General features: G+C 44.3%; 1 protein-coding gene across 2 annotated transcripts in view; it reads left to right on the plus strand.

Moving 5' to 3' along the window:
* clybl (citrate lyase beta like) overlaps window positions 1-2,153 on the plus strand; it is a 58,185-nt gene extending 56,032 nt beyond the window's left edge. Inside the window, exons 8-9 of one of the 2 annotated variants that reach the window (XR_003933189.1) lie at window positions 328-1,525; window positions 2,076-2,153. Coding sequence is in view for 1 of the 2 variants with exons in the window: in XM_030112086.1 (XP_029967946.1) it covers window positions 328-423 (96 nt within the window). In the remaining variant the exon portion in view is untranslated. Of the gene's footprint in view, window positions 1-327; window positions 1,876-2,075 lie in introns of those variants that run through there. The other variant, XM_030112086.1, reaches the window with a different exon arrangement.
* Window positions 2,154-14,866: the final 12,713 nt, after the last annotated feature.

Genomic DNA, 14,866 nt, shown 5'->3' on the forward strand with positions numbered 1-14,866 from the left:
CGGCGCCGCCCGAGGGATTCAGACTCTGCCCATCTCCCTGCATCTGTGTGTGTGTGTGTGTGTGTGTGTGTGTGTGTGTGAGAGCAGGGTTAGTCCCTTTGTCTTCCAGTGTGCCAGGTGCTTGTTTTTCATAATTCTTGCCTCAAATTATTGGCAGAATTTCCCTTTTTTTTTTTTTTTTAACACAAGCTGTTGACACTAGAGCAGACCGGTTTACCAGAAGGATGAAATTCACACTGTGTGACGTGAACCCGACTTTTTTTTCCTTCTTCCTCTTCTTGTCTCTAACGTTGTTTGTCTCCGTCTCATGCCTCTCCCCCTGCTCAGGGCGCGTTCACCTTCCGCGGCAGCATGATTGACATGCCCTCGCTGAAGCAGGCTCAGAACATCGTGACGCTCGCCGCCGCCGTGCCGGGGAAGTGACACAGCTGCTCTGAAGACGGGGCGGGAACCCCGCCACCGCGCCCTGACAGCACAGGCCAAAGGAAGCACTGCAAATGTTCGCAGGTCCCGTGACGAAAATAGAAAACTTCTCAGTCAGTGTCACTCTGCCTGATGTACAGATACGATTCACACGCCGGGTTTATTTTGGGATGATTTGATGAATTTGAGTTGATTGTAAGCTCTGGATCCAGGCAGCACGTTTGCCTCTTGTGCTCGCTGTTCCCCCGTGGGCCTTTCTTGGCGAGCCCCGCGGTCCGTGCCCATGCCTCCAGTCTCTCCGGGGTCGTGATGAATGCTCCCCCGTCTCCACGGTCCGGGGCAACTGAGCGAAAGGGTAAACAAACACAACAAGCCACTGTTGAGGATCCATTCAGCAGGCCTCAGCCCCCTGCCCGGGTCCTGACTCCTTCACATCAAAGTCCTGCTCGCTCATAAAGAAGGGGGAAAAAAAAAGGAAAACCTTACAGATGGAAATGCGTAAACTCACAATTTAGTAAAGGCATGCGGCCGTGTTTGACCTGCGGCCGACGGCGCGGCGATGGAGCAGGCACGTGGCGTCGCCAACGCCACGACCTGCGTGAAAAAACAGGAAACGCCGCTTTTACATCAACCTCATCTCAAACTAATTAATCTGCCCGGCGATAAAACTTTAAAAATGAACTCCTTAATGAGTCCAGTAAAGAAGTTTGTTGTCTCGTCACAAACGGCGGCACAAAGGGGCTTTGTGGAGCACTTGTCCACGTCTGACTCGCAGAGACAGTGAAGTGGGTGTGATGCTGGAATGAGACAGATTAGTGGCCATGTTGCTCCAGCAGACCAGGACCGGGGCTTTGTCTCTGTGACTGTGGATGGGAGGATAATTGGGGGGGTGTTGAATGGTTAATAGTGCCATTGGTGACCATGGTAATGAAAGGCGCCATACCTCCTCTACCCCACCTCATCCACTCATCTCTCCCTCTCTCTCTCCCTCTCTCTCTCTTACTGTATGATCTATTGTGTCTGGGGCAGGGCTGGTGTCTGTGCCAGGGCCAGGCCAGACAAAAAGATCGAAGCCACTCCTGCGTCCAGCCGCAGACCAACAGTAAGCCGTCTCTCTGGCATTCGGCCACATATTTCTCCCACCCCTGGTTCGCTTCTTTCTGTCCTGAATACACATTCAGCTTGTTTGTTTGTTTTCACCCGATCTGCTATTATACGCCGAGGTCGGCGGACAAAACTGCTATTATGTCTGACATCCATTAAATAAATTCTGAACATCGTCCGGGTAGAGGTGTATTTTCTAAATAATTGCAGATCCACATTGCTGTGTGTTAGAATATAAAATGTGATCGCAATTTAAATATGTCATGTTAAACTTGTGTGTCTTATTGAATTGTGACTTTTTAGCTTCTAACCTTCAGGAATAAAACTCTGAATCTTCTTTGAACACAATTTAAATGGTTGCCCCATTTTCCTTTGAAGCTGTCCGAGCTGCATCACACTTATATATGAATGAACTGATATTTCTTTGCTTTACTTGTGAAGATTTTCCATGAATAAAGCCACTGTGTGCAGCCGCCCGGAGAGGGGAGGAGGCAGGCGACGGCGAGATGAGTCTGACGGGACGCCTTGGCTCTTCTCTGCGCCAACAGGTGTCCCACACACACAGGAAGGAGGATCTCAGAGCAGAGGAAGCGGCACTCCGCACCCTGCCGAGAGGCGGCCAGAAAAAGCAGCTCTTGTGAGCAGGACTGGGATTTTATTTGGACGGTTTGTGTTATAGCAAAGCCAAACATCCTGCCAAGGTCTCTGCACCACTTATATTTATACATATGTTTTCATTCCACCCAGTAATCCTGTTCTTATGAGGTATTTCCACCTACTGCCACACGTTTTCACCCCCCTCCCTCTTTCTTTTGATGAAAGGTGAAGGAAACTATGTCTGATCCTGCACGGAGCTCCTTTTTTTTTTCTTTTTCCCAGCTTTCTTTGCACCTCCACGGCTTAACAACTCTCTAACATTTGCAACTGGAGGGTAGAAAACGTGTGGGTGACATCTCTGTAGATTAGAGGAATGCATCCCTGTCTGCCGCGGCTGTGTAATTCTACATGACATTTCTATTATGCGTGGAACTGATAAAATCCTCTCACTTCTGCACGGCACTTTTATTTAAATACATCTCGCCGGTATTCCCTGAGAGATTAAATTACAATTAACACGATTATAACCTCACAAAATTGTGACGGGAATCAATTAGGCTGCGAGCACTATTTCATAGCCCGGTAATGTGTTGGTCGAGATTGCTTTCATAAATAATGAGGGACAGCGCAGGCGCGGAAAATGCATGTATGCAAAACACTGTCAGAGGAAAATTAAAACGAAATGTTTTACATATTTTTCCATTAATCTAAATGGGACCCGTGTGGCAAAGATAGTTTTATTCTAATTCCCCGCCCGGGGATGCCCAAATAATGACTTGATGTTTTAATAGACTTCTAATGACAATATATGACAAACTAATTGCGGCAAAAGATTATTCTAAAGCAATAAAACACCTCGTTATTGTGGCTGCTGCACAGTTAGAGAAGTGTAAAGCCATTATCTCGCAAAATAACAGGCTTAAAATACAACATACACAGCTGATCAGCAGAACACGTTTAGTTGAAGATAATTAACTCTGTTTCAATATTTAGGAATAATGTTCAAATAAATTACAGCGTGTTCAGAGTGACTTTAACAGGCCAGCTTCTCCGGATACAACACAACTATTAGAATAATCCTTCATTTCCAGCATTTAAAGCCCTCAGGGAACAGCTAAATATTGTTTTTATTTTTTAATTTTTTTATCAATAACTGTCATTAAATAAATGACACATTAAAGATGTGTCAATTCCAACGAAATAAGCCGTTTCCTTTTCTTAATATTTTACCTTTTTACGCATTTTACAATTTGGAAATTTAAAAAAAAAATCAGCTTTATGAAATTTAATTTTCTTAATTTTTAATTTGAGAGTAAAATGTAATTTCTTAAATAAACAGATCACAATGCTGATGGAGGATGATCTGTTTATCTGACTTTTAATTATTATTATTATTATTATTATTTTGTTAAGGATACTTTTAAAAATGTGACGAGTCTGTAAAAATATTGCATTTCTGAAACGGCCAGCCTCTTTATTCTGCGCATAAATCTGAGTTTATAGGAGTCGGGTTTTTTTTCTGATTCTTTAATTTCATCCTCCTTTTTCCTGCGTGTTTGCGTCAAACCCCACCGGCCCGCCTGAGTCATCTGGCACATGTGGACCATCACTAACTTCATTTGAGGCCCCAGAAAACCTTTTGTCTGAGCGTCCCTGTCAGCAAATGAGAGTCGGAGAGGACGGAATCCCAACTTTCCCCTCATTTTCATTTAATGGAAATGTCCTGATGTGTCACACACACCGGAAGCCAGATCTGAACCTGTATCAACGCTGCTGCACGAACATTAAAAATATCACATTTTATATTACATTTTAATTCTGATTATTTTTGTTTATTTTTGGTTTTTCTGTTCATTTTCAGGTAATTCATTGTCAACACACTGGTGGGTTAAGGTGCAGAATCTGCAGTGCACCTGCTTTTGTCCAGACCTCTCCTGGAGGTGGGGAGCAGGGTGGGGGGGGGATGCGTGTCGATATTTATTTGGTTGAGGGTTTTGCAGGCCTCTGAGGGCCCGGCGTGGTCCTGCAGGTCCTGGTCCTCCGCTGTGGGCTTGATTTGTTTTAACCCGTCCTGCTATGATCTGCTCAGCAGAGAATAATATAGTTTATTGACAGTGATATTAGAGGATGTTGTTGGGGATAAATTGCACTCACGGTTGTTAAGTTTTAAATTAACTTCAACCCAAAATGCGTGGTATTTAAATTCCATATGGACTTCGTCTTCTTCTTTTTTTCCTTCTTCTTGGTGTTTTTAATAGCGCGTAAAATAATTTGTAGGTGACTTTACCTTGTCGCACAGCCTGACTCCCCCCTCAGACTCACTTCTTCCTAACAGGCCCACATCAAAGGCTGAACTGAGACCACTAAAACCCGCCCGCTTTGTCTGCTGTTGCCAGGAGTGAGGAAGGGTGTCGTGGGAGGAGGAGGAGGAGGAGGAGGAGGAGGAAGGGTGGCATGGTAATGAGACTCGTTACAGAGGCACAAAAACTCTCTGCAACTTTTTCCTGGGCTTTCTTCCTTCTTCTCTGTCGCCACCTCCACTGTCCATCTGCCATCACATCTGACTGTTTGAAGTTTTCTTTGGATGCGTTGCCATTAACTTCGTGAAATGTATTGTGAATTTTAAATTCCACCCTGATTTTAAATCTGTGGCCATTAACTTTTTGCATTTTTTGAGTGACTGAATAAAAACTTGACTTGCACATTTTATTATAGTGGCACATTTTGGCAGTGGACAACCTCAGACACGTGCAATAATGTCGACAAGATCTGGGGAGACCCTCGTAAAGAGTGGAACTGAAAGTGCCCAGGCTGAGAACGTCCTGATCGTTGTTTGTTTTTCTTTGTTGTCCCTGAACGCAGCAGACCAATAGAAAGTTTACGCGGCCGACGCAGACAGTTTCAGGGAGGAAAAAGGCAACAGCACCTCATAAAAGGAGCAGGTCTGCCGAGGCTGGTGGTCACTGCGCACCGAGAACACGGATCAGGTCTCACACCTGCCGCTGGCTGACAATTAGGCTCTTCATCCGAAAATAAACGACGCAAAAACTGCTTCTTAACTTGGTTAAATTGTTTTAAGCATATTTAAGGGGAAAAAACCTGAAACGAAAGTATTTTTTCTGAATAATTTAAAACTTTTCCGATTAATATCTCAGATGTAAATGTGTCCTGTTAATTCTACCTAGATCATATCAGCTTATGAGTTATACGCCTTTAAATAATGATTATTATTGATTTAGCGCAAAATACCAGATCATTGTTGGAGCACCAAAATGTCAGGAGGGACACTTATGAATAAAGACCTTGAAGTTGTTTTTATTTTTAAAATGTAAAAACTACATTAATGTTTGAAAACTGAACTTTTTACCTTTTGACTGATTCCATTTAGATTTTTAATTCGGTTAACGCAATTAAAGTTCCGCGATTACATGGGGCAAATTTCCCACTTTTCATTCTATGCAAACAGAAATCAAGGTTTTCTGATGTGCAGCGGCCTCCCCCCTCCTTCCCCTCTCCCTCCCTCCCTGCTCAGTCGAGCAGGTGGAGGCCGCGCACCTGCACGCACAGCTGCGCGCACCTTGTTATTGCCGCCGCTGCTTGACGCACAGATGAGCGCAGAGCGCAGCCGACAACACAATCCCGACAGCACGAGCCTCTCCGGTGCTTAGACCTCAGCATGTTTCACTCCACATTATGGAGAGACACTAAAACATGCACTTTAGAGAAGAAAAGAAAAAAAAGGAACGAGATGATCTCTTTCTTTACGCACTTTTTATCCAAATTAAAATAAAGGATTTTAAAGTTCAATTTATTGCTGGTGTTTTTTCTCTCGCCAGTCAAATAAATTGTGCAGTGCTGTATTTATCCCGGTCCTGTTGCCGAGTATCTCTTGTTTGTCATGCTCCCGACTCCAACATGACACCATTTAATCCAATTAAACACGATAACCCTGGACTCACGTATTATTCTCTTCCTTTTCTCCTTCGAGTTGCTGACAAGCACTCTTGGTTTTGTGTGAAAGAGAGAGTCAAGAGCCCTCTCTTAATCCCGGGCACGACTAGAAGTGATTGAAAAGTGAAAGAAAGCCCTCATTGGTCCTCGAGCTGGATGGCGTTCTCTTTGTGCAGCATTGTTGCTTTTTGTTCGGTGCGGTCATCATGCATAGCGGCTCCTCAGTCTGGGTCTTTAGAGGGAAAAGCTCTGCGACTCGAGCCGGTGGCACTTATTAGTTTGTACTTTACATTCAGATGCGGGGTTAAAACTCGCTGTCATCAAAATGCCTGGAAACATTTAAACAAATTGAATGTGTGCCAAGTTTTCTCTGATTAGGCCCGCGCTTGTTGTCAGATAATGTTTTTACGCACGTGCGTCACAAGTTTTGGGATATTGTTTAAACGGAGTAATACGGATCGTTAAAACACAAATTTTTATTTTTTCCAACGTTGTTGCTTGTTCAGCATTTCAGAGGAGAGAGAGAGAGAGAAACCCGTGACATGGTTTTAATAAGCCCGCGCAGGAGTAACATATTGTAGGTGTTGGGAAATGACAGGTAATTGACATTAATCCGCTCTCTCTGAGACTCAGGGGGGATCTAAAGTAAATGTGGATACGGTTAATGAAGCACCACTTGCCCTTTGAATCTCGGTCACAGTGTGCAGCCGGGAAGTTTGAAGAAACTCCATCCGTTTAACACACTTTCCCGCCATGCGTCAGCACATATAATGAGGTGATCGCTGAATGATTGCGCTGCAGCGCATGCAAGGAAAATCACTTTTTTTCCCTCTATGAATGCTTAATGGGGGGGGGGGGGGGGGGGGGGTGCTGTTGTATTTACAGGAAGGAGAAACAGTGAGATTACTTTCTAAGTGATGACTCAGTTTATTGCGCCTGTTAATGTGACATCTCGGAGGTGCAGTCGGATTGACGCGCGCCTAACTGAGTCCAATAACGCCCCGTTACAATACCCTCCCGGTCTCCCCTCAGCCGCGGGGTCGTTATTATGCTTATTATGATTCATACGGAGGGATTGCTCAATAGGAGCTGTGACAGACAGACAGGGGCCAGGTGAGGCGCGCCTCTCCGCCTGCACGAGCGCGCGGCTCCGTGCTACGGGGGCCCCGCTTAATGAGGGCACCTATGGGGCCCTCCTGGATGGAGAAGTGTCCTAACCTCGCAGTGGCCGGTCAGAATTCCCCCCCTCCTCCCCCTGCGCCTCCCCCCGGGCTGTGCCAGCCGCGGCCCGCATCGCCCAGAGTTCACGTTGCTCGTGCAACTTTTTGACAACGATAATGATGTGCACGGCCATGCCGAAAATCAGGAGGAGGGGCTGCTGTAGGGAGATCAGCTCTGCTCGGAGATGAGCGGGTTCTGCATTCCTCCTCAGCGCCAAGCATCACTCTGCACACTCCCGCTGGAGCATGAGGCGCGTGCGTAATCTTAATGCTGGTCAGTCCACTGCATCTGCCACATGTATGTGAGTGTGTTCAGAAGTAGGACTTGTGTGTGTGATGGATACTCCACCTTTGCAAATTGCAGGTGATGTTTTTAGAGATGTTGGAGAGCGATCAGTCATGTTATGAGAATATCGCCATCTCTCAAGGTTTGTGTCACTAAGATGGATAAGCTGTGATGGTTTGTGAGATATACTGTCATTTACCATGGCTGGTGTCTGTGAGGGGCCAAGAGGTCCCAGTCCCCAGTGGAGCCGGCCTAATTATACAATTAGTCTTGTGATTGGGACAGTCCAGAGCTAAGTGTCCTGTGGGACGACCAGACACATTATGGCTGTCATCAGCATCTTCACAGCGAGCGAGGCGAGAGCTGTTTGTGTCCTCGGACCAGGCTCTGGCTCTCGGTCTCTTTATTGTGTTTCCTGAACTGAGCATCTCCTCTTGAGTACAAAGCAGAGCCGGGACTTGGTGGAGAAGACGAGGAGCCGCCGAGTCTGTTTCCTGGACACCATTAATGCGATAGGTCATCTTGGTATTCTATCTTTTATGTCTTAAGCCTCATGTGGGGCCTCAGCAGACCGAAACCACGTCTCTTTGAAGCCCCGGGTCAGATGGAGACCCCCATATCTCAATCTCATTGCCTATCCAGCCATATTTCCTTTCTGGCTTATCCCTGGTCAGTTGGAAAACATCAAGACGCCACATTTTCTCCTGCCCATTCAGAGCCTATCTGTCCCCGCCAAGCCCGGGTCTGCTGAAGAGAAGGAGTGTGAAGCTTGTGATGTGTGGGCTTCATGCAGACGTCTCCATGAAGCCAGAGGGAGGTCCGGGCAGTGGTGCGTCCGCACTGGACGCTTTATTGCCGCGGCACTGGCTTATCACGATGGATCACAGCTCCGGCGGCGAGCCTGGACGCTGGAAGATTGGTAACCAGCTTCACCAGTTTGCTCGTTGTGAGCAGCGACTGGAGGCAGTGGTGTGTTTGTGGGGACAGGAGGAGTCGCGCCCTTATCTGCCGCTGTCACCAAAACCCCCTTGTCTTTTCTTTTATTAGCGGGACGGTTTCTCGAGTCCACTTTCCTCGTGTCCCCCCTTCCTCTTATCTGGACATAACCCATTCCCTTTTCTCCACACTTGGCTCCGAAGACGCCCCTTCTCCCCCCTCCCCAGCTGCGACAGAGTCGTCCCCCCCCCCCCTCTCGAAATGCTGACCTTTTCTGCAGTAAAACCAGACACCTTCAGGACAAGACCTCTGATGTTGCGGGCATGATAGTTCTGCACAAATCTGGTTCTGATACCAATCTTTGCCAACAACGGAGAGGGTGATGGTGAGGAAGAGGAAGACAACAAATGGGGTTAAATAAAGTGCTGGACTGGCAGCAGGCTGGTGGAACCATCGCGATCAATCATAGATAACTGTTAATATGTGCTAAGTCAGAAAGGGAGGAGAATCCAGATTTAAATTAGATTAGCAGAGATTGTGGCCATAAAATAAATCCTTATAAAGAAGCCTGGATGTATATTTGCCTCCTGGTGGGTTTATAGGGACACAGAGAGCAGCCACATGTGAGTTCAGCTGTTCAGAGTTGAGAATCTGCTGGGGGGGGGGGGGGGGGGGGGGGGTTGGTGCCAATATTGATCTAATTTTCCTTTCCTTTTATATAACCATATGTAAACAATGAAATGCACTTGTAAGTCATTAAATATAACAAATGAAAGTCATACATGACACTGTCCGTGTGCCAGAGATGAGACCGTTTGTCGTCCCCGGGCACAAATCAAAGTGTCTTCCACTCAGAAGTCCATCTGCCTCTCTCTCTGATTGAGTTTAGAGTTCACTCTTCCCCTCCACGCTCCAAGTACGCTGAAGCCTACATCCTGCATTTAGAGGCTTTTAGGAAAGCCCTGTCATTCAATAAGAGACTACTGGGGCAGCATGCTCACGCTTATCTGCACTTTAGCTGCTACTTTCTGGCCGGTGGGCGATGCGAGGGCCAGGTAGCGGGGCCCGGCTCATGCGGTTGTCCGTGGACGACCTTGCTCTCCTCACCTACTGCCTTGGAGTGGCTCCCAGTCCTGGGATGGGGCTTTGGACCGGCACCAAGTCTCTACCCCCACAGATGTTACCGAGCCACTAGATATTATGTCAGCTTCTGAGTGATGCATCACGCTCTTCGGAAAAACACCCAAAGCAGCCGTGATGCATGTGACAACACGGAAAATCTGTCAAGTTACTGCATATCTGGAATGTTTAGGTAAAAATAATAACAATAGATTCTTCCTCTGCTGGTGAGAGATGTAAAAAAAATACAGCAACACTGAAAACCAGTGTAATACATCAAAAGGCATAAATTGATCTTATTTTTATAGTTATTTTAACATTAAAGATCAAGATATTTACATTAAAATATACTTTTTAATGTTTTACATTTATTCAGATAGCTAAGAAATACAGAAATTTATATATTATAAACTTTAATGTAATATTTTATACAACCATTTTGAACATATGCCAGTTTATTATGATCAATGAGGCCCTTCCTGTTTTTATTTTAAACTATCATTTTTTTCCTGTTTGACACTCAAACATAATCGAAGAAATTATCAGTGTTTGGGCATTTTTTTTGTAGAAAATATTTCGTCTTTGACTTTGACTTAATGCGCTTGGATGAGGAAGAATGTGACAGTTTGAATGAGGAGCAGTGATGAGCTGCAGCAGGAAATCTTCGCCACTTATTGAGAGCGTCGGAAAGGACACGGTCTAAATGTCAGAACTGGAATAAAACAGTTTTCCTCTCAGCACACAGAGTAGCATTCAGCTGCTGATTATATTTAATAGTAAAGCTTTCAAACCTGCAAGATGCCATCATGCCTTTTTAGGAAGCTCAGTAACACTCAAAGGCAAACAGCGTTTATATTATCATTATTACTATTAAAAGAGGAATAAATCTAAAAATGATGATGTGCTCACTGGGTAATTGATTTAATGAAGTTCCTGTTAAACTAAAACCACGTACAGGTCAGTGGAACGGCCCCCCCGGAGGGAGCCCTGTCAGATGTTTAACTGCAGCTCTCCTGGGGGAGTGGGATGGGGGCCAATAGGTGGAACCGCAGCAGAGGAGCCGCGTTTCCCCCTGCAGACGTCCGGAGAGGGCCGGTGCGCGACCGGACAGAGAGCTCTGCTCTGCTCCCTCCCCTCCGTGGATCAGAGGGAGGGTGGAGGCTCTCCTTCCTCTTAACACGCTCAGGTTTGGAGCGCATCAAAAACCTCCGGAGACGAAACGAGAACCAAAACTTTCTTTTGGTTCTGCCTCAAAAATGAGACGAAGAGTGAACAGTTGGCGTCCTGAAAGGACTGCAAAGCTTCAAGACGGAATGTTTTTTTGTAGTAAAATTGTATTTCTGACACAGAGTCAGTGCTTTTATGGAGTTTGACAAACAGGTGTATTTTAGTGCGTTTTTAGACTTGTGCGTAAAAAGATCGATTCACTCAGTCACTCATATCTGGTGACTTCCACTGAAAATAAAAAAATAATCTCTGTAGTAAATGAAGCTGTTAATTAATTTCTTTTTCAATTATACTATTAATTAAAATCCCTGCAGACTGAGGCCCTCATCTGAGTCGAATACCAAATTGAGTCAACTTTTTTTTAAACGGGCAAAAATGTGTTCTCATAAATGAAATAATTATACCTGTAAAATCGATTTATCAACACACCCTGGCTCTTGTTTGCAGGGGTCTCCGCTTCCGTTTATCACCCGGTTTTTAGTTTTCTCTCGTCACGTCTGTGAAGCAGAGAAGTGTGGTTTCTTTCTTTTTCTTTTGGGCAAAATAAAAAAAATAAAAGGTTTGGGAGGAAAGCTGTCACAAGGTGCTGCTGTTCTGCTATAGGAGATTTCTGGGTGGAGGTGAAAGGGGAGTGTGTGTGTGTGTGTGTGTGTGTGTGTGTGTGTGTGTGTGTGTGTGTGTGTGTGTGTGTGTGTGTGTGTGTGTGTGTGTGTGTGTGTGTGTGTGTGTGTGTGAGGCTCAGCTTGCCTCCACACCTGCTTTCTTTTTCACCCCAAAATTAAAAGCAAAGTTAACTTGGAGGGGTGCATTCGCTTTCTTCTTGTTTTTCATTTCAGCTTTTATTCTCTGTGACAATGTAAAAAAAAAGAAAAAAAAAAAAGAAAGGGGGGGGGTGTTGGGGGACGTTGTGTTGCGTTCAAGGTGAGCCAAGAATCCCGGCACTTGTGGCGCAGGTGCTCGGATCGAATGACCCGCGTTTCTTAACAGAGAGACTCTTAACTTTTGTGCCCAAAATGATCACTTCACAAGCAATTTTCCTGCGCATTGTGCCCGCAGCATTCAGGAGATGGATAATGCTTGTAAAGTCTGACACGACAGCGTTTGTTTTGGTCCTACGCTCGTCTGAGAAATTATCGTTCAACCCCTTTAAACGGCGCAATTGAGAAGCAGCGGCGTTCTCACTGCGACTCCTGGCTTTGTCCTCCCCGAAGTGGCGTCTGCATGTCTGACTCCGCCGGTTACTGATTTGCAGGCAGTATGTTAAGGTGGCCCATGTAAGTGATTTCCACGGACATCCCACTAAAGGAGAACAAATCGCTGACAAAGGAGCGCCTTTCCCATTCAGCGGCGTCGTTAGGACAACCAAAAAGTATTTCTCAGATAATAAGTTCTACTTCAAAGCGCTTCTCACTGAAGGGTGACTGCTTCACTCCTTTTATTAAGTCTCCCTCCTTTTTATGCCCCGAAAGGACTGTCTCTGGTTATTTTTCATCGTGTTTATTTTGCAACATTCACTGAGCGTTTGTATCCAAACGGGACATACAAGAGGAGTGTTCTCCTTTTGGCCCTCGCGCCATAAAAGTCCACGATCAGGAAAAAAAAAAAACAAGAGGAGGCCCACCAGTGTTTGAATGAAGCAGAGGATGAAGTGTTTTGTGTTTTGGGGAGAAACTGTGAAAAATGAGAACGAGCGGCCTGACCTGCAGGTGCTGCTGCAGTAGTTCTCCTTCTGGACTGAAGAGAACGTGAAGAGAACGCGCTTCATGGCTTCATGTTTCAGGTGTTTTCACAGAAATCCTGCAGCTCGACCTTAAGTCAAGTGTGTTGTGCGTGAGTCGATGCGGCGTGGCGGCGCGCAATTGTTCCCAACTTTGTCCTTTTTTAATGCAACTTGTCAGCTGGCTGGAAGTTTGTGTTTGTTTTGACCCTGGTCCCGTCTGTAAAGTTACACATGCATGTGCCTGGAGCGCGTGCGTCATCTTACCTGCCAATGAGGCACTTTTGTTTCTTTTTTGTTTTTTGTTTTTTGTTTTTTTGGAGCGGGTGGATCCCCTGCTTTGATTTCACCTATTTTTGCGCAAGTTAGTGTTTTTTTTTTTCCTTTTTTCTTTCCTCTTTTCTCCACCGGACATATTCAAATGTGAGCGTCTCACTCCCCAATTGCCATAGAAATCCTAACGCACCATGAAGACTGTCAAAGCAGCCAGCCTTCCTCTCAGAAGCTGCGAGGCTTTGAAGTGGTGCACGACCGGCGTTGGTCAATTTTAATTCTATAGACTGGACAGGCAACTCTTTGAAAGTGAGATTGTGCGTTTTAATGGAGGAAATAAGAGGGGGAACTTGTTTTATACACTCTATACAAGGCTTTGCGCATTGTCAAATATCTTTTTATCTTTTATTTTTCCCATGAATGATTCATGCGCCGGGCGCTTTGTGCTGTCGCGCCTTTCAGAGGTAGCGCCATCAGGGGGCTATAAGTTTTCCCATTAGCTCGGTGATTAGTTTATACCAGCCTCCTTGGCCCGATGGGCCCGTTTCTGAGAGCAGCGGATGGTTTATAGAAATGTCAGCGAGTGAAGAGCTGCTGCAGTCAAGGTGAGGCTGACACTGTTCTGTTGACTCTTATTCACAATTCACCTCAGAAATATTATTATCAGGATAATGTGTGCGTCTTTCTGAAAGACTGGGATAAAAAGGGAATATCCCACAATCCCCAGAGTCCCGCCAAACAGTCGATTTATCCCTTACAGCATGTCCAATAATCTTATTAATTCTTTTTCACTCATAAATCATAAAAATGACATATGAGGGTTATTTAATGTTTGAGTCTTGAATTTTTTTTTAATTCATTTTAGGGTGAGTTTTATATTGTAAATTAAATCTTGAACATCAAAGATCTGCACAGTCATGGCTGATTCATCTCTCTTTTTTTTCATCTTTTATGTCCAATGGCACCATGCACCTCAATATGAAAGACAGGTCACTACAAAAAGGCATGCGAGAAAGGGACTTTTCACATTACACAGCCTATTCAAGTAAATGTTTTCTTCCTTTACAGAGCACAATGTCTTTTAAAAAATGAACCAAAAATATGTTAAAATGTAAATTGTAAAAAAAAAAATAATAATAATAATAATAATAAAGAAATGAGAAAAATAAACATCAGCAGGGTACTACGCATCACCAAAACTGATATTATTATTCTTTGGTGTTTCTGTAATTCCAGTACAACATTGATACCAACAAATAAATTACAATGTACAAAACAACATTTTTTTGTAATTAAAACTACACAACATTCACAAGCATCAGTACAGTTACATATATACAAATCGTACAGGGTCAAAGCCTGTCAGTGTAGACATTTAGGGTCTCATGGGACTTACTGGACTTTTAAACAAGTAATACACTTGCGTATTTTTTTGCATAAAATATAGTCTTAAATAAATCTTAAATATTACAAAATTCCATCCAAACACATGTATTGTATAAATCTGAAAAGTAAATGAGAACCCTCAGGACACTCAGATATTTGCTTCTTTGTTTTTCATTATTGGTATTTCAAAGTGTGTACCATATCTTGTAGAAATGTTGTGAAATAATTAAAAAAAAAAGCCTCGTCTGTGTTTTTCCTTTAACTGTGTGTTGCCACTGCTAGGGCTACAGGCTGTAACCCTTTCCCACAGAATGTTTGTAATATGACAGTGATTGATTGCAGTCTGCTGGAGGATGATGGGAGGTCATCTGAAAGGTTTCATTTCAACACACCAGTTGAGGATCAACCAGTGCAGCTCATCAAATCTGCATGTTATTGCAAATACATTCATTTTGTAAAGTCCTGCTTCAATCTGGACCAAATCTGGATTTTTGATTGTTTCAATTATGAAGAAAAATGTTTTTCACTGTCTTTTCAAATCTTAAAATCTGCCAGTTTCTATTTATAATTCAGATCAAAGTTAAGGGTCATTTTAAGGGATTTTAATCTCGATGTTACCTTTACACT

This window comes from Salarias fasciatus, chromosome 16 (genome assembly GCF_902148845.1).
Source record: "Salarias fasciatus chromosome 16, fSalaFa1.1, whole genome shotgun sequence".
Taxonomy (NCBI): domain Eukaryota; kingdom Metazoa; phylum Chordata; class Actinopteri; order Blenniiformes; family Blenniidae; genus Salarias; species Salarias fasciatus.